Raw genomic sequence first — 25,609 nt, forward strand, 5'->3', positions numbered from 1 at the left:
TGAAACGTACTCCTCAGTGAAGGCTGGTGAGATAGCCATGGCTGAGTGCTGCTTTGTCACTCACTAATTCATCCTAAGGCAAATGATTTAGCTCTCCCAGACCTGCTTTTCTGATCCTTACATGAAGATAATAAGAAAGCACGCCCAGGGCTGTGGCAAGGATTAGAGATAATTCCTCTAAAATACGTTTTTTTTTTTTCTTTCCCTCTTTAGACCACACCACAGGGTCTCAGGAAATGGTGTCACCATTGTCTCAGCCCACCAAATTCTGTACCAGTTTTACTTTGCTGCTGACACTGTTCCTACTTCAGTGGTTGTTAAAACTGTGGTTGCTGTTAACCTGGTTTACAGAAAATTTTCCACTTGACACCCTTTTAACCAAGTGCACTAGAACGGCCCTGTGGCTGGCTATATTATTTTCCAGTCCCTCTCCTCAGACACTTACCTTATCTGAGTTCAGGCTTTGGCAGAGTTTCCAACTCCAGAGCCTTGTTTTGAGACACCATCCTTAGAACTGCAACAAGGAGGCTTCTTAGAATGTTTGCCATCAAAGCTCAAATGACTTCCATCCTTGATGCACTCATTTTGCTCTGGAATGAGGGAGGTGACCTACACCATGTGGCTTAAGGAGAAGACTACTACCAGAAACTCCAGTGAGGCAAGTCACTGGTCACTTGCTGAGTCAGGCAACACCCCTCACTCACCATAGGCGTGACAGTGAAGGTGTAGGCAGTGAATCCACGTGACACAGAAGCAGCCTGCTATCATTCCCCAGGGTTCTTCCTCCTGTTCCCAAACAGGTGTCTGTTAGACTGTCCCAGCTCATCCAGATTTTCCCTAAAACCCATGCAACTCTGGGCTTCACCAGTTGATTGCAGCAGATGATTTACAACCAGAATCTAGCACGTAGAAAAGGGGAACATGTGTCTTTAAACAGCTGTGCGCCAGTGTGTGTAAATGTGCTTGCTAATCCAGTGACTAATTCAGTATATCATAAAGCAGCTATGAGCCTGCTGCCAAGGCAGGGCTCTATCCCAACTAGAGGGTGTGTAGGGCTCAGAGAATTACTTCTGAAGCACGTTGTCTCTGTTCTTTCTCGCTCCTCTGAATTTCATCTTGTATCTTCCCTGAACCGGAGTCCCTCCTTACCCTTGATTCCTGTCCATCAGATCTCCATTCCTCTTTTTTTCTCCCGCCTCTATGAGGTGCTTTATTCACTCGTCAAGGGTGGGGGCCCTGTGCCATCTGAGTAAGGGCTAGGGAATCCATCAGTGTTGGGTTGGGACATTGCAGGGGACAGAACTCATTATCCCTCTTGAATATTTCCCCAAGTGATTGCCAGTGTTGTGTTGTCCGTGTGTTGTGACGGGGCCTGCCTCAGTTCCCAGTCTGCAGTGCTGTGTTCTGTGGATGTCTGTCTTCCTGAGATCTTGTATTTATCCCTCTTCCATCACCTCTTAGGGGTTGAGAGAGAAACGTTTAGCCAGTGGGCAGGGGCCAGAGTGTAAGGTATACTTCCTTGTGAAGGTCTTTAAATGAGGGCCTGGGAAGCCTCTTCTGGGTGTGGCTAGGGGTTAGGAAATTAGAGGGATCTGGGGCCTCTTCATAAGTGTTCCCAGAAGTCACTGACACCAGGTGTCTGTTCTGGACATGGACCTTGCCCAGCTTCTCCCACAGCGTCTCAGGGAGGCACACACAGTCCAGCTGCCATCTGAAGCATTTCCGTGTGTCAGACGTGGGTGTCAGAGGCCCCAGCCTCTCTCTGTCTTCCCTTCTCAGTAATTGGTTTCATATTTGTCACCTTGGTTCCCTCCCATCCCAGGACATCTGCAGTTTCCTTCCTATTCCCCTTCCCGAAACTTCTGGAATCCAGCCACATTGGTCTCACTGCAAAGTCTTGTCCACTCTGGAATTGGGAGCATATATTGCTTTTATGTATTTAACAGCATAGGTTTGTCCCACTAGAAGGGGAACGCCCAAATGGTGGGTCTGTGGCTGTCAGTCACCAAGGTATTTCCATCACTCTGAGAGTCAGTAGCTGGCTTCTGTCTTAAGTTAAAGTTCATATAGTAGAAGTTCAGTGGCTTTTAATACATTGGTAGAGTTGTGTAATCATCACAAGTACCTCATTTCAAAGTGTTTTCAGTGTCCCCCAAAGAAGCTTTGTGCACACCCATGGCCTATAGTTGATGCTCCTCAAACAAAGGCGTGTTATCGAGTAAGGACAATTTCCTAAAAAGTGCTCAAAGCATACATCTGACTTGAATTCTCCATCTTCCGATCCCTAGAGACCTACTTTCCACTTGCCTCTCCTCAGTACTCAGGCTTTCTGCTCTACTTTGCAGGCTGGCTGGCTTAAGCTTCTCAGTGGAGTAGCCCGGGACTACTGGGAGGAGGTAATGAATGCTCTCCCCAGCTGCATGCAGACAGTTCAGCCCAGGGAGCTTGGGCTGTGGTGGCTGCAATTTCCTAATGGCTTCCTGATGAGGCAGACCCAGTTATTAACATCGGATGAGGGCTGTGCATCCGGGTCTCTCTTTCCCACCTGACCCAGGCAGATAGAGAGAATGGCTTCAGCTCCTGCCACCTTAGCATTGATCAATTACTCCCTGCTCTACAACTATTGGTCTGTCTAGTCCATTGATCTGAAGATTGGGTCTGCCTGGTGACTGGGTCAGCCTCTTGGGTTTGTTGTTAGAGGTGCCCAGAGCTGTGTGCTCTGGGCCTGTGTGGACAAGACTTTGAGGCAGCAGTGTGATTGTCCGTACACTGAAGTCTGGGTGCATGGGGCTCTTCTAAGCGACCTAGAAGGAAGAAACCTGTGTGGCTAAAAGGTGTCATCTAAGAGAGAGATAGGAGTCCTTAAAGCTGTAGATTCAACACTCCAGATGTGTTTGCTTTTAGGACAAGAGGTACTTGAATTGCTCCAAGACTTCAGGCCTTGTGGGCTGAAACAGACAGCTTCATTCATCAGATGGAGGCTTGCTTCACAAGCTTGCACTCGGATTTTATATCCTGGGTAGTGTCCTGTCTCTGTGATGTCATTGTATCTTGGTGATTGGGCACCACAGACCTGAAATGGTAATGTTGGAGAGGTTTCAGATGCCATAGTGACTCTTGCTTTTCCTTTCAGAGGTTTTTGGATACAGATCTGCAGATCAGATATTAACAGATGTCCTCCCTGCCCCTGGTTTGATAAGAATGGCACCCTCTGTTTCCAGAGTTGGTGTACATTCCAGTGTCATGCCATCAAACATTGCTTGTTTAATGATCACCGACACATACCAGGAACCTCTCTCTTGTGCGTGAGGAGGATGTCTACAGTTTGGTGGTTGTCACTCAGCCCTTGTAAACTACAATGGGAACAGGTAGTAGAGGGAACCATGATATATCATACCATTTGCATATGTGTTTGCTTTTTGGATGGTTGTCCCCTGTGGTTTCTGAAGAACCTGGGGAAGAATGTTGATCCAGATTGACACTCCAGGGCTTGGTGATAGGAAAGATGTGGAGAGGACCCTCTTCTTCCCAGTTCATGGCAGCGAGCAAACGGTGGAGGTACAGACGGGAAAAATCCTGGGCAGGGAGTCAAAGGAGTCCTGAATTAGTAAGGCAACGGTAGGTCACCTCCTGCTCTTCCCTTCCCCATTAGGAAAAGAAAAGTAGGAAATAGATGACATCTAAAGGCACCTCTAACTCTTGCAGGAATAGTGTGGGACCCTTGGCCGGTGACAGAGCTCCATGACTCCTCCTCCACTGGCAGCCTCCCTTTCATTCATCTTATAATTAGGTCTGGTTGCCAGGCGGGAGAGCCTCCCTCCAAGGGGTTGTTAAGGTTTTATAGCAAATTCTTTCTGTAAATTCTTTTCTGCTTCTTGGCTGCAAATGAGGCTTTCCATAGTCAGAGTGAGGGTATATAGAGGAAGAAGGCAAAGGAGGGGTAAATAAAGACTCAGGCAGACTGCATGGAGTGATGGTGTACTTTTTTTTCAGCCAAAGCTGAGGAGATACAGGGGCCCAAATTATAGATTAGGTAGATCTGCACCAACTGCAGAGAAGGGCAGATGACAGGGTTAGCAGGGAACCTAATGGTATAGGGAGAGTAATCACCTACTCTTCCAAGTTTATCTCTCTGGGTCATAAGCAACTCCTTAGCAACCCAGGAGACTTTAGCAGGGACCCACTCTTAATTGTTACTTAAATACCTCAGGTCCTAGGGGTCTAGCTCCTTAGAGACACACATTGCGATTTATAGGACTGAGTAGGGACTTTATTCTGTGAATTGTTGAACATATAAAGTCTGAGGCTATAAACTCCAGATGTTCCAGTTAGGGGCAAGGCAACTGCTTGCTGGTGTATGCAGGGAGTTTTGAAGGCTGATAGGCCGGGAGGAGGGCTGTGTCCTGTATTTGCCAAACAAGCCACAGGTGGGAATTTTCACATCTTCTCTGATGTCAGCCTTGCCTCGGGTATGAATGCTATGAGTGTGTGTAGTCTCTCTGCCTTCTCTCCACTCCTACCATGTGGCTCCAACGTGGCTGTCTTGAATTACACTGGGATGAGTCAGCAGGGCCTTTGGAAGGATGGGGACATTTTGCCCGTAGGGGAAATGGGTGGAGAGAAATGAAAGAAGCAGAGTTTGAGTGAAATACTGCATCAGATCAATGTCCCATGCACCCACTCCAACATCCATTGTCTGATGTAGTTTAAGGTGGTCTTCCTCTGGGTTTGTGTCTTCACCATCAGGACCGAGTGACTGCATTACTTGCTAGTGTGGCCTGGCACATAATATCTCAGTTATCTTGGTAGTTCAGGCTCATTAGTGTGCCTTCAGGTACTCTGAACTGAGAGCAAGCACCTTACCTCCTGTGAGTGAATGAGGCTGGGAACAGCAGTTTAACCTGTAACTAACTATTCACTGGGTCCATTGGCCCCAGCAATGCCCTGGCTAAGCTCTCAACCTGGGAGGGGTGTGTCTCTCTTCCATATTCTACGTTATTTAAATGAAAAAAAAAAAAACCAGGAGAGTTATGTTACCTTTGCTTTGCTTCCTTTTGCTTATTTAAGTGTTGGTTTTCCAGGAGCATGGACGGAAGTCACTAGTGGAGATTCAGAGGCAGGAGTGGAAAGCTGACACTTCCCCACAGGAATCTGTGTACTGGGTCTCAAATTTTTTGAGGGGGTTTGGGGGAAGAATCTGGATTTGTGCTTAAGATTTGTAGGGCTGGGACCAGTGGATGACGTTGCTGGCTATTGGCTACCTGTCAATTCTCTAAGACACAGGTGACATGTATGATGTGGACAGGCAGCAGAGTGACAGGTTGCAGGGACTCACTGCTGAGTCTCTTCCTGTGGCTTCCTTCTGGCACCAGCTCCTATTGGGTTGTGGTCTATCACAGACTAATCTGACCACTGGCTTCCATCTTAGTAAGCCTGTGGGAAGAATAAGAATATAAGTAACTAGGAAAGGAAAAACATAATTGATTATCACAGAATGAAGTCATGTTGGGAGAAAAGATGAAATTCCAAAGGGAAGACAAAGCAAAAGAAGGAAAGGACCGATCTTGCTTTGTGCCCACACATTTCAGCTCTTGGCCTCTCTTTTCTCCTTGGTGCTAGATTGAACCCAGATAGAATGCGTGCTGGACACATGTTTTTGCCTTGAGATACACCCCAGGCTCTGTGTGTTAGTCCCTTCATTCAGCTCCAAGGGAGTGAGCTAGGGGAGGTAACCATGGAAGAGCTCTGTGGTAGTGTTACCAGCCACGCGTAATGAACAGACCTGATTAAGACTGTTGTTTTAGAAGCCACAGCATTGATCTCTATTGTTTGGTTGATTTATCCTTGGCATCCCCGAAAGCGGTCTTAATTACCTCTCAGGTCTACCCATCTCAGAGGGGACTACAGAGGGCAAGCCAGTTCTACACTTGCTTAAAGAGACCTGTTACATTGAGAAGGAACAGTATGAGCAAAAGAATAGCTCATTCCTCAGCAGGCAGCCTTTGTGGTGACCTCATCTTCCTCCCAGCTCTGGTCCAGTTGGAGCTATGCATACAGGGCAGACTTCCAGTTCCTCCTGTCTGGGACTCACAGGGGCAGATATAAATAGACCAAGACTTTGTCTGTAACTATTGTTCTCTGGCTGCCCATTGTTTCTGATGCTGAAGCTTGTCCCCCACCCCCCACCCCCACCCCCGTTGCTCCTGCCCCCAACTCTCTCTTACTGTGCAGAAGTCTGAATTTCAGCCTGGCTATTTTCATTTCCACTTGTCTGGTGCTTGGGGAGACCAGAGGAGAGAATCACCCTACAGTGTAGATCAGCTGAATTATAAGCTTTCTATTTTGATGCCAGCAATGCTTTTGTCTGAGTCTTTCCTTGATATATATTTGTGGTCCAGACAAAGATATGTGGATGTGTTGATAGTAGAATCAGGAGGATTTGTAAGGAGTTGAACAGTTGTCCCCACAGGGGCATGATTAATGTGCCTGTGTCAGAGTAATGCATGGTCTGCGGTGTTACAGTATAGGAATCAGTATTTAGCCATTGCTGCTGCAGTGTTTTTTTATCACAAGGGGCTTAGAATAGAGAAATATGCAGAAAGCATTTTAGTAAGTTTCAGATGGTACGAAGGTTGAGATAGATAGCAAATAGGATGGGTTTTAAGATAAAGGATTTTTTACATGGGGAATTATGGTTCAAAACAGTGACATTTGCTATAGATAAATCAATAAAGGCCAGGCTGTAGGTGTGGGACTGGCTCCATAGGAGGAGTTTGTCTACAGAGAAGGGCTGGCAGTATATTTTGTCTTTTGCTGAGTAGTTGCCGTCTTCTTGCTTTTAGGCTACCTTCTCATCTGCCTCAGTTTACCCCGTTGCTTGGACATTCTCCACGGAGGTTTCTGATGCTCCTTAGGGGGTACAGACATGCAAGGCTGCTTTTAGGTGGAACAAGTGGCCACTGTGAATGATGCATTCAGCGGGGAGTTTTAAGAACTGGACAGAGGGGTTATCAAGCAGGGAGGATAAAAGCTGAAAAACAGATAGCTGAAGGATTTGTACTGGGAGGCTTTGACCGACAGAGCTAGGTCTGAAGGATACAACTCCTAAGTAGCCATCTTTTGACAGAATGTGTACGATAGTTCTTCTCATGACCATCATGGCTTATGGATGAAATGAAAGAAAGACTCACAAAGTAGGGCACAGCTGGGTGTCTTAAGCCAGATGATGGGTAGAGAAGAAGAACGAATTTCGCCTGGGTTCTGCCTCTCCTTTGCTCATCAATCTTTTGTCAGTCCGAGAAGCTCGGGACCCATATATGGGGACAGTCTGTTGTACGTGGCACCATGTTACGCACCTTTGTGTCCTCTACTGGGAAAGTGGGGTTACTCATTTTTTTTTTTCTGGTTTGGATACAGACAGTTGTGCTGTGTGGATGTGTGTGAATATGCATCTTCCTTTTCTGCCCGGATTTATTTATTAAAAGAAAAACACATCTGCATAAAAAAAGGCTCAGAACACAGGAAGAATGTCTGCTGTGTTTTTCTTTCTGTAGCATCAAGACAGGCGGGGTTTCAGCTTCCTCTGAGGGATCTTGAAGAGTGGCTTTCATCTCAAACAAGGTCCCCCCCCCCACTAGAAAACTGTCCTTTTTGAGGGGAGGGGGTTTAAATGTATTTATATACTTTTTAAATAAATAAGAAAACGGAGAGAGAATTTCCTTTCAAACTTCATGGAAAATATTCCTTTCTGAATTGGGAGTAAGCCTTTGCATCTCCCTTAGCCCCTTCCACTTGGCCTCCTGCCTCTGTTCTGGCCCTGTCCTCCTTGCTGTCTCCTCTGCCTCCTCTCCTGCTGTCTCTTCCCAGACAGGTCCCAGCTCTCTCAGACCATCTTCCTCAGCTAGCTTTGAGCCACTGAACGCTCACTGGAAGAGGCCTGGCTCTGTGTTTGTTTCCTGCGTGGGAGGGAGAGGCAGGCCTTGAGAAAACAGTTCAAAAGTGCAGAAAAACTTTACCTCTTCCAGCCTAAATAAACCGGCTTTGCTCCATTTGTTTGCCCAGATTTTTCCTTTGCCCATGGAGAAAATGTTTCATCTTTTACCTCTCCTGGCTTTGTTTTCCTGGGGTTGGGGGATCCTCGGCTCCCCGTCTTCATGCTTGTTGTAGGCTCTGAGCCAAGAGTGGGATCAGGTCACTTTTGGAAGGGCCATGCAGTGGTGTGGTGACACAGAGGCCCCTGGAACCACATGTTGCAGCTGCTGTGTGCTATCTCTGGGACTGACGTCTACTTTTCTTCAGAAAGGCCTTCCTATACAATTACAATTAAAAGGAAACATCCTACATCCTTGTGGCTAGCCTGCCTTTTCTGCCTCTCATGCTTGCAGTTTTACAGACACAGAGAAGAAATATCTACCTTTTTGTGTCTAAAGATCTGGGCTTGAGTGTTTGGTTACATCATTTTCCTGTTGGCACAGTGGTGAAATAACCGAGGTAGCTTTTGTGAGCCTCAAGTTCCTTACCTGAAGAGTGAAGGAAAAAAATAGTGAAACACCCGAGAAAATTCTTCCTAAAATGTGAAACTCTACCTAACAAGCAGTGATGGTAATTATAGGTGGGGAGCCTATGAAATTAAAATAAGTTGATTATTTTAATAACCCTCTCGGGATGGAAGCTGATGAGACTAAAAAGACACATCAGGAAGCCATAAGCAGTATTAAGTAGTATCCCTTGCTGGGATAATAACAAGATGTAGAGGGCCAGACAGTTTTTATCATTGTGATAGGGATTATTCTGTCACGCTTTTACTAAGTGCCTTATAACCCTACATGAATATCTATTTTAGTTGAAGATTAGATCATATCAGAGGAATAAGGGTGGATCTGGGCTTGGTAGTAGAACAGTTGACTGGCTTGTGCAATGCCTGGGTTCCAGTCCTAGCTCTCCAAAGCCAGAAGGCATAAGGCAGAAAAAGAGTCAACAGTGTACAGGATGGCTATGAACAGATCTGGGGTTATCTACTTATGGCTTCCATGGAGACCGGTGCCTGGTACTATGTTTATCAGGACAAAGGGATCACACTGTCCTGTGACATTTTTGGACACATGTAGGCAATATAGTTATGCTGGTTGGAAGTGCTCTGAAGTATGTGAAATAGCTAAAAGTCATCGTTTAAGGACTTCCATATTCCATCCAGGTGGCCTTTGTGCAGAACTCTGTCACAGGGTGGTAGGACTAGAACTCGGAATATGTAAATGTCTTCTGCCATTAAACCATACCCTTTGCCTTCCAAACATTCCTTTAAACTGTTGGAGAACCGTTGCATTAAAGGCCCATAAATGACTAGTATAGTTTATTTTGGATTTAAGAAAGTCTTACTATATAAGAAAGAATTTTGAATACAAAACTCTACTTTTTCTTTGGGCCACAGTATTGATTCTCAGGTGGTGCTCATGGGAAGCTTTTAAAAATGAAAAGATCTTCAGGATACGGGGTAGCTGTGAAGTGTTGTCATGGCAAACATATTTTAGATGACAGCTACCAAAAAGATTTTCCCCTAGCAGGTTGGATTACAAGATGCAGAATAAATAAGAAATTGTTCTGTTCCTTCAGTGGGGTGTCAAGAGAGATTCAGGTGAAAGCAATTTTCCCGAGCTTGCTTTCCCTCTGGGTTGTGATGCCTGCTGGAGGTTTGAATAGAGAAGAAGGACACACACTCAGTTGCCTGCTTTTTCTAGTTGGTCAGAATCCATTCCATGTCTCATGCTGTTCCATTGTTTGAAACAATGTTGCACTGCATGATTGGAATGGGTGAACCCAGTGTGGCCCCCAGGTGGATGCCGGTTGATTGCTTTGTCACATCACTTCATTAATGAAACTGAAGGCAGGCCTGCAGAAAAACTATTACCTCCCATCTGTCTCTGTGTTAACTTGCCTCTGGGTAACCTGCCTCTGGGCTGGAAGCCTGCAATGAAGGTTATGGAATAGGCATTCAAAAACACCAGTGTCTAATGGGACATAGTAGATGCTCAATAAAGTGTGGTGTCTTAATCGGACTGAAGCCACAACAAACAGTGCATGGGGTTTCTTTTACAATGCTTACAAGGACAGCAAGGGTCAGGAAGCTGACAACCTCCCAAATGCACACAGTTGCAAAAATGAAAAAAATGAAGCATTGGATCTCTATTGAGATCATTTCTTGGGCCTTCACTTGCTGGGTCTGCTAAAGAAGATACACACATTTCAAAGGCCTTCTAGCAGGGCATCTTCATTCACACATGTCCTCCTTGGGTGTCTTGGGTGGGAGACTTGAGCTGTCTGAGGGAACAGAGTAAGAGCACTGAGCTGAAGGGCCCAGGGGCCAGTTCTGCTTTCTGGCTTCTAGCCTGGAACGGAAGAGTCTTTCTGGGTTTCCCTGAACACCTGGAATTGATTTGGGTCCTGCAGTGCCTTCCTATACATATGCTGAGGTGGAGGATGGTGGAGGGGCTCGGAAAGAAATAAATCCAGTGATTAAAAATAGCTTTTGCATGTCAGGTGCCTGAACACATTTGGGAACATGCCTGCAATCCCTTTTGTCTGGCAGGTCTGAACTCTGGCGCTGCCGAATTACAACGGCTTTCATTTGTTTTTCCTGCTTCCCTACCATGTAATGGTCAAGGGCTCATTGGAACCATGTGTGAGCCTGGTGACTCACCAACTCCTCAGGACCTCTGTGGTAATAATGTGTTAAAACTTTTTGGGGGGATGGAGCAGGGGATGGGCGAAAGGAAGGAGGGGGAAGTCTGAGGTCACTTCCTACAGATGTTCGATGTGCCTGTCAGACCCTGCACACTGCTTTCTCAGGCTCAGAGCAGCTTGGAGGACTTTCTCTCCTTTAGGAGACCCTCTCTTTTGTCCCAGGGCAGCTTCCCTCTGACAAGAGGCATCTACCTTTGAGTTGGCAAGTTGTGTGTGTTCCTTGGTGGCTGTGTGCATTGGCACAGAGAGATGTTGTTATCTGAGCCTGCCTTACGTTTTTTGGGCAGGCAGGTCACTGGAGGGTGAATTGGGGATTTTCTGTGCTGCTTCTTTCTACCTTCTTTGGATTGGTTTTTACTGGCTGATGCCTGCTGGAGGTTTGAATAGAGGAGAAGGACACACACTCAGTTGCCTGTTTTTTCTATTTGGTCAGAATCCATTCCATGCCTCATGCTGTTCCATTGTTTGAAACAATGTTGCACTGCATGACTGGAATGGGTGGACCCGGTGTGGCCCCCAGGTGGATGCCGGTTGATTGCTTTGTCACATCACTTCATTAATGAAACTGAAGGCAGGCCTGCAGAAAAACTATTACCTCCCATCTGTCTCTGTGTTAACCTGCCTCTGGGTAACCTGCCTCTGGGCTGGAAGTCATATCTGCCAGGGTTCTAGAGCATGTTAGTGGGCTTAAGAGCCAAATAGAAGGTATTGTTCCCCTTAACTCTGCTTTGGTCTGCTGTCCATGAGTGAGACAGGGCAGTACTCACTGTTTTTGAGATTCCTGTTCTTTCAGCATGGTTGGCCACTTTTTGGGGGGATTTGCTTTTAGAAGCCATCGGCAAGTTCCAACAGCCAGAGTTTTCAGCTCTTCCAGCTACAGCTAGTTTTCTCCTTGTGTTGTTCTCTCACACTGGGGCTTGTTCTAGGCAACTTGACCATGGCCCCTCCTTTGAAACTGCCCTTTTGGTGTTTGTCACCAAAATGGCAGCCTTTCCTTGTGTGGTCTTAGTTACAGGTAGAAGTTCACAAGGCCGAGGAGCCATGAGGAAGCAGAGTCTTCTGCATGTAGATCACAGAAGTCTCAGTTTGGCTTTCTATCCTCCTAGTCTGAAGCCTTTTCTCTCTACTCTCTCTGGGCCAGTTTCTGTTCCCTTGACAGAGTTCTGTTCAGGTGGGCCAATAAATAAAATACAGACCTTGATGTAAATGCCAGGCAAGATCGTTTTAAGCCCCATTTTCTTTGGCATCAGGTCTATCTGTCTCTTTAGCTTCCATACTGTAATATACATTTATCTAAAATCCTCGAGACAATAAAATATTAGTAGGTGTAATAACATGTTGCTAGGTTTAGCTTTATTCTCTCTCTCTGTTTCTCTCTCTGTTTCTCTCTCTCTCTCTCTCTCTCTCTCTCTCTCTCTCTCTCTCTCTCTCTTTGTGTGTATGTGTGTGTGTGAGAGAGAGAAAGAGAGAGAGAGAGAGAGAGAGAGAGAGAGAGAGAAATTCAGAGAAGAAGGAGAGGAGGGAGACAAACAGATGAAAGAAGAGTTAATTACACTATTATGTGTGGAAATTAGCAGATGAAAATTATAAAACCCAGTGATAAAGTGGCTGCCCCTAGCAGAATTCATGTTTTAGAGATGAGTTGATTAGGTGGCTTCTCTAGCTTGAGTTGCCTAACGGAGAATGTGATAGCATCATCCTCAGATTTGGATAAAGAAAGCAGCCCAGCCACACACGTGTCTCTCATCCCCTTCTTTCCCTGTCTTTAGAACGCCATCTCTGCATTTGGGCATTCTTTTCTCTTCTCTTTGAAAACCAGAAGGGTTCTTCTTGGTTTCTGTTTACTCTGAGAAAAAAAAATCGATAAATCTTTGTGTACCTAATCAGTCTTATTATATGTACAGTGACCCATTAGGGTGACTCAGGAGTGAGCACAGACAGGGGAGGAGCCAGGTTGTTGTTTAAACCCTGTGCTGGGTTGGTGTGGAAGGACGGAGGCCTTACTTTAGTCCCAGGAAAAGAGATGAAGTAGATGATGCAAACAGTTTCTGATCCTATCTTTGGGGGTTATCTATCTGAAATGCACAGTCTTGGAATAATAGTAATTGTTTAAATATCTCAAATTTCTATAATTTTCAAACAAAAACGTGAAAAATCTTATCTCTTTCAGCTCTGAAATTTTTGCTTCTCTTAATTAGATTTATATAGCCTGTTCCCATTGGTAGTGGAATTGAGCAGAAATACCCTGGAATTTCAGAAGTAGAAGGGTATCTCTGGCTCTAGTTACTTCATCTTGCTCTGTGACTGTATGCTAAGCCCTCTGGAGTCTCGCTTTCTATGTTTGTAAAATGGGAACTCCGAAGCACCTTTCTACCCCCCCACCCCCCACCCCCTGGGATATGGTGGGAAGGTATATGAGTAAGGTCTTGGCGAACCATAAGTTAGTGTTCCCTCTCCCCCTCCTACTGTTCGCTTTATGACACTACCCAACACAGGACTGGCAGTATTGCCAAGTTCAGAATTTGTCCCAGAGTAGCATTGTCATGACACTGGGTGTTTATCTGGGATTTCTTGTCTTTGAATTTTGTCCCTCACTGTCTTACCAGTGGGTCCGAGATGCTGTGGTCTTTTCTACATCATTTGTTGAGAACAACAGGAGAAAGAACTTGAAAGGCTCTAAGCCTTGAACATCCTCCTGAGCAAAAGCTACGGCAGTCAAGTTCTTTGTAACATTGTTGATTTGAGCAATTCTGTTTCAGAGAACTCCAAAGAATGGCAGAAAAGACACATAAGGCACCTTTGAAGGGTTCTTGGAAACCTAACGGCCCTTAACTTTGACTGACACACAAATAGAATAGAAACACTTGTTTTACATTTCACTTGAAAAGGTTTGAGGTTGTTAGGGGTGGATCACACTTGAAACACAGGCAGGTGTTTCTCTGCATTCAGAACGCTGCTGGCTGAGTAAGCCTGAAGCTTCCAAGAGAGCTGACCTACCTGCTTCTACACAGTGTATCTTGGGATGGTTCTTTTTTTGTTTGCTTTTTGTTTTTATTTTTTGTTTTTTTTTTCTCCCCAGTGGCTTCTGTACCATTGTCTTTTCAGAAATCTAGGGTAAGTCCTATATATGTTATTATAGAGATAGGGTCCTGAGGAAAAATCAGTAGACAGATATCTAATATAGGCCTTCAATTTCCATGCACGATATTGAGGGTCTCTAGGATATTGGCATGCTGTATCTTAAGTTAGTTTCTCTGCATTTTGAGACACCTTGTTATTTGAATTTAAGATATCGTAGTTATCACCGCAGAGGTAATCTCAGTAGGTTTCTAAGAAATGCAAGTTAGTTAATGTTCATAGAGGTACTGATTAATGTCCAGATACTGCTCAGATTAGAAGCTGTTTGTAATAATGCAAAGTATTATAGTGAGTAACAAGGTAAATTTAGAAACATCAGTGATGTCTGTTTGTCTAAACCATGTCAGGTTCTCTACCTGCTTAATGATTTCAACACCGTCACCATCATCACCATCACCGTCATCATGTCATCATCATCATTGATGATGAATTACCAGGACTTACACAGTCACAGATAATATTGAGGGGCCTTTTGCATTGGACTTTTAAGTAATAAGCTTAATATATCAACTTATGAGCATGACTATTGATCATTTTTAAATGAAGTGTCCATTCCACTGAACTGACAACCCCAGCCAACTGTTCTCATATGTAAAGAAAGGGTATGATATTTTTAAAAGTCTAAATCTTGAGCTTTACCAAGGACAATGACAGTGTCATCTGCTAGAGCTCACAGCCCAACCTAAGTGTCTCAAGTGTGGGAATAGTTTCCTCTAGCTGACTTGGGAGATCTTCCCAGGAGACCCAGCACACAGGACTTTCTACAACAGGGGCATAGCCAAGTGGCTGCATGTTGACTTTTAGAGGTGGACAAGTCAAGGTAGTTCCAGGTGCTTCCATGAGAGAAAACATGTGACAATATGGAAATGCTTGCTGCCCTGACAGGAAGCAGAAATCGGCATGGAAAAGTATTTACTTAGCACTGCTGGCCAGACAAGACGCCAGAGAGCTAGAGTTGGAAGAATCAGCCTCACAGAATCCTCCTTCCCAGGCTCTCTGCTGCTGTCTATCATCTCATGAGGGCTTCACATTGCCCCAGCTTTCGTGTGTAGCGGAAGGTGATGTGGGACCACCCTGCCAATTCCATCCCAGGCTCAGTTTATAGTAGCCCTACCGACACTCCATTAGGCTTGGCCTACATTTTCCACACGTGGCCTCAGCCAATTTCCACTATCAGGAATGTTCTTTTTCATGGAGTTTTTAATCTAACAGAGGGAACAAAGACGCAAAGGAAAACCCCTGCAGTTCAAGTTCCTGAATTTGTATTGGATGAGAGAGAAGGGAACAGAGTTGATTCAGTGGAGAAATACTGAACTCACAAAATATTTGTTGACTGACTGTGTGAGTACAAGGTCTGGGATGTTGGAGTTCTCCCTGCTTCTAAGGCATGCTCCCTGCTTAGCCAAAGGGCTTCTTTCTCCAGAGTAATACTGACATGTGCTCCGAAGGAGAAACATTCTAGGTCACTAACCCACTCTTAGTTTGGCGAAATAAAGGCAAGTGAAGAGCACTGATGTGTTTATAAGTGAACCATTTGATGATTACACCATTGTTTGAAAGACTGGATGTTATATAATCAACAACCATCCCTTCCCCAAGCTTATTTTTATTTTATTATTATTTTTTTACTCCAAAATCTGGGATTTTCCACCATTTTGTCAGCCTTCCTGGAGGGCATGTTGATGATTCTTCCATTAAAACTTGTTTGGAATGTCCCAGGGCAGTGCAAACACTCTCGGGGATTTGAGATTTCTTGTCACTGGCAGAAACTGGGAGATTAGCCACAGTGAACCATCTTCTTAGGCTGGCCCAGACCCTGGGCAGCTCCCTGGCAGCATGGTTGGAAGTTGTCCTCTGTCATTCAGTGATGCTTCTGTTCATTTTGACATTCAGAGGCAACATATTGGCTCCTTTTTCTTAGAGGTCACTAATTTTCATTATTTCCCTTATATATGTTCAGGGATTTCCTTCCTTCCTTCCTTCCTTCCTTCCTTCCTTCCTTCCTTCCTTCCTTCCTTCCTTCCTTCCTTCCTCCCTTCCTTCCTTCCTTGTAGCCAAGGCTTGGAACAAGCTAGCTGAGGAACCTATGTAGTATTCTCTTCTGGAACTTAGTCATCTTACACCAATTTCTGGATGTAGTACATTGACAGTTCGGGCTTCTAAAATTCAGGGCAGTGAAGGTAGTCACTTCACAAAGTCACAGAAAAGCTAGGTGGGGAGAGATTGACCCAAGATGAGTTCAGAAGATGCTTGATGTTGGCCCTGTGTAAGTACCCATATTGGGAATAGGACCTGCAAGTGTGGGAGGGTATAACTGTGTGGGGTCTGGCAAATGGTGATACTGGTAGGTCTTTAGGATTTGATACCTCACTGTCCTTTCCCACCCACAGAAATCATAAATTGAGACTTCCTGTGCGTACTTCAGGCTTGCCTGCTTGTCTTATCAGCATTGCTACTTATGTAGTCAAAGCCACTGTCGTCTCTCAGGGGAACAAATGCTACCACTTTCTTAAAAGTGCCCCTACGTCAACTCATACTCACCTAGACTCCCCTTTGCAAAACAGCGAAGGCAGTCTCCTGGTGGACAGTGCAGTGAGGCCATTCCTCTGGTTAAACTAGAGCAGCTTTCTGTTTTCCTCAGGAGAAAGTGACCTATCTAATGCTGTTCCCACTTACCTCTTCAACCTCATGTCAAACAGCTAACCTCCCTCCCGATCGCTCTGATTCAGCATTTATTCATCTTTTATTTTTTCTTTTACGTGTTGCAAGGTTTTATTTCTTCCCTTTTCTGTAATTTTAGAAATTAAGTTTGTTCTATGAAAATTTCATATGTGTATACATATGTATGTGTGTGTATGTGTGTCTAATGTGTTTATGTGTGTATTTGTTCTGATTGTTCCTCCTCTTTATCTTCTTACTGTTCCTGTCAATTCCCCCCTCAGTTTCTTGCCTAGACATGGACTTCTGTTTTTGACCTGCTGACTCAATTAGCTTAATCAGGGCCATCTGTGTGACTTTTGGTTTCGAACTCTCCATTGGAGCTTGGTGGGGTCACCGCTGAGTACACAACTTAAACAAGGACACCCCGTATCCCTGAATCTGTCAGTTAGCTAATAGTTCACAGTGAAGGCCAGGGCTTCCTAAGCCTCTCTCACTGGGCTGTCGGGGAGCTTATTCTTGTGAAGAGCCGGTATGGGCATCCACAATGGCTGTGTGTTTGAGACTGCAATGGCTGTGCCTTTTGTAACGCTTCTCTGTGTCTTCTAGTCTAGCTCTTCCGTTGTTTCTCCTTCCTCTACTATTTTGTTCCCTGCACCTTAGAGGGGATACTGTGAAGGTCTCCTTTGGGGTTGAGCGCTTATCTGCCACGCATTCTCAGCACCTTGTGTGGCTGCGAGTCTCCTCGTTTATCACCATTACTGCAGAAGAAGCATCTGATCAAGGATGGGATTAGCGTTTGTTGATGGATGTAAACATAAATATTTCGTGGGCAGTTTGATGTTCTGCCGGTTTCCCTAAATAGTAGTATTCAGTTACTCCTGAGTTTTTTTCAAGGCTTAATGTACCGGGCATGGATTCTGTCCTGTGGAGTGGGCCTCAAAAACAGAGAGCAGTTGGCTACCCTGCAACAGTAGTGCCAGTGTTACAAGTAAGCACATCTAGTCTGCTAGTTGAACTCTTTGGAGTTTATAGGGCTCACAGCTGTGAGACCACTGCTGCCTTTTCTCCATAGCACTCTTTAGGCCTGTGAAGACCAGCTGGAGGGGACCTTCTAGCTCAGTTTCAGCTGGATTTCTTTATATCATCCAATGAAGGTATATGATAACACTGTCTCTGCTAATTAGTATAGGGCTCAAAGTCATATTAGTGCATAATAAGGAAATAAAAGGCATAGGAATAGGAAAAGGAGTCAAAGTATCCCTGTTTGCAGGCGATATGACAGTGTACATAAAGAGAAAATTCCTAACCAGCTAATTAGTGGTAGGATACAAAATTAACTTACACAAAAAGTCAGCAGTCTTTTTATATACCAGTGACAAAGTCACTGAGGAGGCAATCAGGGAAATAATTCCGTTCACGATAGCCTAACGTACAAAACAAAATAAAAACAACAAACAAACAAAGAAAAATTGTTGGTGTAAACCATAGGTGAAAAACCTCTCCATTCATATTTTCCATGCCTTCGATCTCACGACCTTCATTTACACTGTGCTGAAAACTGTGTTGCTTAAGTTTAGTGCTCACCACTGGATTTGTGTTGAAAAGCAGACACATATGCTCTGATCCAATAGGCATCCAGTAAAGTTGAAAATTTGTATCCGATCATTTCCAGGTGAGGCTGACATGTTTGTTTGGGGGCACCTCACTCTGGGAACAGCTAGGATACAGTGTAGTTTTCTTCCTTAATTTCTGAGTATCCATCAGATCTCACTATCCTTCTGCCTAGGCAAGGCTTTCCTGTCCTCTGGAGCAGTTCCTGGTCTTGGCTAGCATGCGTCTTCTCCTTTGAAGCCCTATTGGCATTATATTTGAACATTTGTATCTGTAGATTTTTAATGACTGAATCCACGGCAAGTCTCACAATCCACTGTTTTGGCTGGTGCTGTTCCTGTTCTGTTCCCATCCCTTGCACATTACAGGCACTAAGTGATTCTTGGTTGCATGAATAATATCGTTCCTTCCTTTTATAAGTAACTGAAAATATGTAGTAACACAAATGGTTTCAATGAATAAGATGGATAAATGGAGGAGGGGTATGGGTAGTGGAAATCAGAAGGAAGAATAAGCATTTTTGTTCACCAGGATTGAGTGTTGTAAGCAAGACACAGGTTTTTTTTTTTCCCTCCCCCATAGGGGCCTAGTATATCGTGGAAAACCCCTTCAGTTTTACCTGCAGTGATGAAGATGTGAACACAGTTCTTTCTCAGTTTGCATTCTCTGGCTCATTCATGCTCTTTCATTCTTCATGAGTGGTTAATTACCTATGTGGGTTTTATTTTTCATATGCTGCTTTGTTTTTCCTTACAGACATGGAATGTGCAGATGTCCCTCTGTTAACTCCGAGCAGCAAAGAAATGATGTCCCAAGCGTTGAAAGCTACTTTCAGTGGTTTCACAAAAGAACAGCAGCGACTGGGAATCCCCAAAGGTATACTTCTGATAGTAGGAAAAAGGACCTCTAAGACCGGATCCTTAGGGAAGACTCATTTGCTTTCCTGTAGCTAGGCTGGCTTAGATCAGTGGAATCCACTGGCTTTGATGGACACTTGCAGACATCCATGAGACACAGGGACAGATGCTCTACCCTTTCTCAGCTAGTGGTCCTAGGACAGTGTTTCCTGACCTGTCTGTACATCAGTATCTCTGGTTCTTTGAGAGCTTCTGGGATAAGCCCCAGATTAGCCCAATTCAAATTATCTTAACAGCTGCTGACATCTTTATTTTGTAAACTCCTCAAACAATTCCAACTCGCAGACAAGTTTGGAAAACTTTATTTTAGAGTCAATATGGGTGACCGTGGACGGACCCAGGGAACTGTGTTGCTTTATATTTATACTCTGTTCTCTTCCATGTACTTTGGCAAAGTATGCTTGTGCTTTGGGTGTTCCTGTCTAAAAGGGTTTACTGAGAATGGAAAGAGTCCAGAGTTATCATAAAGAAGTGAACTGTGAAATTGTCAGCTTTCCCTAGGAACGTTTCCTGGACAGTCATGAGTAGGCAAGCTATGTCTTGTTTTCCTTTTGCTTTGCTTTGTATTGATGATGTTGTTGTTAAAGAAAGTTGAAGGAAAGCTGTCTATAAATAACACCTCATCTAACTGTAAATAAAAGACTTCCAGTATGACCAGACCGAAGTGTTAGTTAGCTTCTTAGAATACATCTGTACATTTTTTCCTTCTGTTTACAACTTTACTCCAAACCTGGGTGGACCACAGCCCCGATCATCCTTTGTGGACCAGAGAAGGCAGAGCAAAGTGACTTCTGAGCCCTGGGTGTTCCAGCATCTCATGCAGTTACTTTTGGGTCAGGCATCATTTATGTGGACCTTTTTGGTGTCATTGGCAAGTACAGCTCTGTCAAACCTTAGGTCACGTACGAAGCTTGTATGTCATCACTGCTACTCAAAGCTGGGCCTGTGGTGACAAATAACAACACTTGAGTGACTTACCATTACTAATTGCTGTGATTATTGTAAAACCCGAGCGGCTAAGATAAAAATAATGGAGTATGAAAACCTCAAGTGTATTGCAGAGTCGAGAGCAGACTGAGGCACATGAAATTGTGGAAAACCATCGTTATCATTGCCATTGCAGAAGGCACGGTCCCTTATCTGGTGGCTTTTAACATTTTTAAATGGGAAATCAGTGGAAATCTTGGCCTAAAAAAAAAAAAAAAAGCAGGGAATTACTGTTGGCTGACTTTAGCTCTTCCAATCTGATGAAATAGGAAAAGTAGGGTGCTAGATATGGGGAGAAGAATCTGAGAGGTGCTGGACAAGATGCTGCTCCCTAGGTCTGAGAGTACCTAGCATCCTCAGCCCTGTCCCATCCCTTCCCTGCCTTTTCCCAGCCTGACTTACTGTATCCTCACTTGGCCTCTCTTCTCAGACCCCCGGCAGTGGACAGAAACCCATGTCCGGGATTGGGTGATGTGGGCTGTGAATGAGTTCAGCCTGAAAGGTGTGGACTTCCAGAAGTTCTGTATGAATGGTGCAGCGCTGTGTGCCCTGGGTAAAGAATGCTTCCTCGAGCTGGCTCCAGACTTTGTTGGGGATATCCTGTGGGAGCATCTAGAGATCCTGCAGAAAGGTAAGTGTGTGCAGACAGGGAGGAGGGGTTGTGTTGGGTTTCTCTAAGCTGGCTGGATGGTGGGATGCGTTTGCTGTTGCCTGTGGGTGTTTAGCCGTGGCATAGATGGTCTGTGAGGACGTGCTTGGTACAGAACCTGACACAAAGCAAGATTTCAGTATATGCTGGCTTATTTTTCTTCTATGCCTTAGGAGTTCGTATTTTAATTTTTAACAAGATTTTACTTCTTTAACATCTTGTATACAATTCATGTTATTTTCTTAAACCCATACATTATTTGAATAAAAATTATTTTAAAAAAGACAGGTGTTTCACCCACTCCATAAACTTTAATAGATATTCCCATGGTCTAATATGTATACTCTTGGGTAACAGGAGAGTATCACTTTTCCAAGCTCATTAGCAAGATAAGTTTCTCTGCCACTCCACTGGCTTGGGATTATGACGCTGTAGAATAATACCTTTTACATTTGGAGCCAAAACTAGGGTTATATCAGGACATGGTGTTGCAACCTTGTAATGACACAGCCTCCTCTACTGGCCTCTTCTAACCTTTTTGGACCAAGTGACTCATGTCCCGTAGGTCCGGCTGAGTATAGCAACAACAGCGGGCGGCAAACTTGGGTGTTTCTGTGCTTATTTGTCTAAATTTCTTCTTAAAATAAATTGCAGTTACCAGCAGTCAGCAGTGCCCTACAGCTGACTGTAAGCCTAGAAGCCTGCTGCCCTCTGTAACCAGGCCCACCCTTTCCCTGTGGTCACCAGCCTCAAGCACTAGGCACAGCCACTGGGGGCAGGGCATACAGCTCATTCCATATAAGACTTTCCTTTGTTTAGAGTATGCCTCGAACTCAGGGCTGAGGAGAGACCCAGGTCCCATTCCTCTAGTCATATGAATGTGATATGAGGTCCTGCTCCTTCACCTCAGCTTCTTGTTGAAAATGATCCATGGATGAACACAGTTAAAGACCTGGTGGTTCTTCCTGTGGCTGCTGCTACTCAGGACTGGACAACACCTGTAGTAACTGCACTGGTGCTAACCCCTAGGCACTGACATGAATGACCTATTCGTAAGAGGAAAAGAAAGGTGTGGTAGACTCCTCGAGGTCCTGGTTTAACTGCTGCCTTCTGAACACAACAGCAGGTTGCACCAGACCATGAAACCAAACATAGTCTGTCAATACAATGCTTCTCTGAACTCAGAATGGATTCCCACAGTCGGTGTACCAGGAGCTGGGGGAGGGGGTTGTAGTCTCAGTCTGTCACTCACTGGTCATGGTTCCTTCATATCCTTAGTTCCAAAGTGCTGCCAAATATATTTTCTCTTGGCGTTAGCCTCGATTAGTGATCAACACTTTAAAACGTTACTTAGTTCTTAGTCTGTTTTCATTTCACCTCCCACCCAGTATTCTTACTGTGATAATGTGTGCTCAGAGTAAGCTCTGCTACTAAGACAGGATTAGACTGTCCTGCATTTATGCAGGGGAGTACTGTCAGGGAATGGAAGTGAACTAGGGTGTAATGGAGTCTGTGTGGAGGCAAGTCCCGTTATCCCAGCCGGTGGGTGTCCCATTGCTTGAGGCAGTAAAACTGTCTTTCTCTGGATTCACCTTTCTGAAGGGATGATCAAGATGTTTGCACTCAGGACAGCGTCCCTTCTGGTCCCTTCTGTGATCAAACAGGAGCAGCATGGCAGCCAGAGAACATAGCTGCTTGGGGTGGAGCTGGAGGCCAAAGGTGCAGGGGATGTTTTAATCTGATAAGCCGCTCAAGCAGAGTATAATCATTTTATCTCAACTGGGAACTTTTTTTTTTTCTCTTTTGAGTGCAGGCATAAACTTGTTTTCCCATCAGCCTTTGCTCTCAGCAGGCTAGCAGATACCTGAGGAAAAACCTGTATCAGCAGTCTCTCTTTATGATTGAATTTTGCAAAGAAATGCAGACAGGCTCGGCTCCGTAGAGTGTCAACAGCTACTGCATTTGATTCTGGGATAGCCAGAGTACCCTGAGCCCACCATGACAGTTCTGCTCCCCGCTACACTTTCTCTTTACGTCCTTCTTGAGTCTGAAGGTAGTTGGCATCTAGGCAGTTTGGGTATGTTGCTTCTCTTACTTTACATAAATCCTCATGGTTCACTAAGCAGAATCACTTTACCAGTGCCCTGTTTCTTGTCTGGGCCTGAACTTGAATTCCCAGAACAATGAGAAAAGCAGAATATCTGCAAAAAGTGGAGGATACAAATACCTACTTACCTAAAGGCTGGAGTGTGTCCTGAAATGGTTTTTAGTTGATCGGTTTGAGTGTTAGGTACTGATCATGGTCCTTGAGACGTTCCCCAGACTTGAGCCTGAAAATTCAGTTCTCTGAAAGGAAACACCAAGACATCACCCATGAGTGCTGCCCATTTTCTCAACCCTCAGTTACTGCCCACTGGGATCTCCTCCCAAGATAAACGGACCAATCCCATTTCACAGCTACTGAAATGTTAAGCTCAGCCATACTTTTGTGATGTCATCCTGGGATAAGGCTCCATTCAGGCAACCAAGACACCAGCTCCTGTGGTGTGCTTGCAGACTTTCTAGAAAAAAAAAAGATTGAGATTATTGGGGTTCTTGTGTCTAAGATCCTTGTAGGTCAAATGTCACTTGTATATTATCTTAATTTTATTCCCTGGTATGTTTCTTACAGAGGATGTGAAACCATATCAGGTTAATGGAGTCAACCCTACCTACCCAGAATCCCGTTACACCTCGGATTACTTCATTAGTAAGTGCTGTTCTCCACTCTCCTTCCATCTCTTTATGATAGGGAATTTGGAAAGGCTCCCTGGCTTAGTTGGTCTCAGATACTTTAATAATAATCCTATAAAAAGTAATATTTTACTAATTATATTCTGGTTTTTGTTACTTATTTTATGACTTTTCAAATATTTCATCATTAATTTCATATGTGTGCTTACCAAGTTCCTGCAAATGGGAAGGAATATACCCTGAGCAGCTTTTGATCTTATTTAAATACCATGTGTGCTAGTGATTTAGAGAGGGTTGGGTTAGAGATTTGATTTTTGCCTACATGCTTTTCTTACCTATTATTAAAAATGATAGGATTTGGTATGGAATCTTTCTGGATTCCATGCATGGACCATGCAGCATCATATTCTGTTATAAAAAGTAAAACTTTATTTTTAAAGTACATGATTGCTTAGCACTATAGATATAGAGGTATCTATCCAGAGAAAAAGAGTAGCATTGGCTTCTCTGATGGCCCTGACTTCAAAGATTGTGTTAAACAGGTGTGATATATATTTTTTTAATCTTCTGGCTTATTACAGTTTTATTCCAGTGGTGACACTTACATTCACTATATATCTGGAGTTTATTGAGTGTGCCAGAAATGTTGTAGACATTGTGCATACACACACAGTCTCATTTATTCTTCATCACAGTGCTCTGAGGAACACTTAATCAGCCTTATTTTATAGATCAGTAAATTAAGGCCAAAGGGGGAAGGTATCTTATCAAGGGCTTCAGATAGCAAGTTGAACCTAAGTCCTGACTTACTCTTCTCTTTTAAGGGAGTCAGCTCACATCACATGGTGGGGCCTTGATAGGTAGTAAGAACTGCTTTTTTCAGGTACCAGCGTCTCCAATTGTAAACATTCTCCTTTCCTAGGCTATGGTATCGAGCATGCTCAGTGTGTTCCTCCCTCAGAGTTCTCAGAGCCCAGCTTCATCACAGAGTCCTATCAGACACTGCATCCCATCAGCTCGGAAGAACTCCTGTCCCTCAAGTATGAGAACGAGTACCCTTCTGTCATTCTCCGGGACCCTCTCCAGACAGACACCTTACAGACAGACTACTTTGCCATCAAGCAAGAGGTGTTAACTCCAGACAGCATGTGCATGGGGAGAGCCAGTCGTGGTAGGTCAAATTTACTTTCAGATTCCTTGGGTGTACAAGAATTACCTCAGTTCATTCATTGTTCAGGTCCCATTTTCTTCACTTATCATTCCTATATTCATCAGTCTTAGCTTTTTTTTTTTTTTGAGTGTATAGACAAGAAGACCTTTCTGCCATGGGATTTTAGCTTTATCCAACATGATGACAAAGATCTTGGGGGTCCATGATGGAACCGAATATGGCGGAGTAACGATCAAATGTGTTATTAGGGTAAAATGGTTTGTCTACATATTACTTGTAGGTGGATTTTAAAAGGTAGACTGCAGTTTCTTTAAGACAGTTTTGCTTGAGATTTTAATACTCTTGAAATTTGGCATGTGCTTTGATGTTCCTTTCAGGGTTCACCTGGGTCATACTGTAGACCCTGGCTTGGTACCTGGGATGACCCTTGATGCTCATCCAGGTAACTTAGCCACTTGTGACTACTTTGGTTTGGGAAGATACAAGATGGTTAACCAATGGTTTATTTGGAACTGGTCATCAACAGTGTGGTGAAAGTATGTATTTAGCTAGGAGACCAGGGGAAAAGGTGGCCAGAGGCTTCCAAAAGAAGGTACTCTTGTTGACAAGGCTATTATAATAGTGATAAAACATTCATTGGCAGTGAAGTCAGTGTTTCAAAATAGGTCTCGCTGACCTGATGCCCCAAAGGTAAAATGTACCTGATGTTTAAGATGAGGCCGTGAACATTCCACTATGAGAAACAGCATGTTCTGATTGTCTCCTTGCTGAGAAAAGTGAAGTCTGTTAGAAGGAGGGGCTTCTTCATCCAGGAAAAGCCCACTAGTTTCTGAAAAGCCTAGAAATGACTTTCCTAGTGGGAAAGTATTAAGACAGGCAGAGGAGGGTAGTGATTCTTGCTCACTGAATGACTGTGCTACTTGCTCAGTGGTCTCCAAAAGGGCGAGAGCCAAAGGTAGAGTAACCATGTTGCCATTGTGAGCCATCCCTGTCATGCTTTTCAAT

General features: G+C 44.3%; 1 protein-coding gene across 4 annotated transcripts in view; it reads left to right on the plus strand.

The window, feature by feature from the left end:
• Positions 1-25,609, plus strand: part of Ets1 (ETS proto-oncogene 1, transcription factor) — a 121,741-nt gene that overhangs the window by 72,950 nt on the left and 23,182 nt on the right. For 3 of the 4 annotated variants that reach the window (XM_028776164.1, XM_028776166.1, XM_028776167.1), the window contains 4 exons: positions 18,904-19,023; positions 20,482-20,682; positions 23,372-23,449; positions 24,356-24,604. In XM_028776164.1, the coding sequence (XP_028631997.1) occupies positions 18,904-19,023; positions 20,482-20,682; positions 23,372-23,449; positions 24,356-24,604 (648 nt within the window). Of the gene's footprint in view, positions 1-13,763; positions 13,852-18,903; positions 19,024-20,481; positions 20,683-23,371; positions 23,450-24,355; positions 24,605-25,609 lie in introns of those variants that run through there. The other variant, XM_028776168.1, reaches the window with a different exon arrangement.

Source organism: Grammomys surdaster, unplaced genomic scaffold, assembly GCF_004785775.1.
Source record: "Grammomys surdaster isolate TR1022 unplaced genomic scaffold, NIH_TR_1.0 266, whole genome shotgun sequence".
NCBI lineage: Eukaryota > Metazoa > Chordata > Mammalia > Rodentia > Muridae > Grammomys > Grammomys surdaster.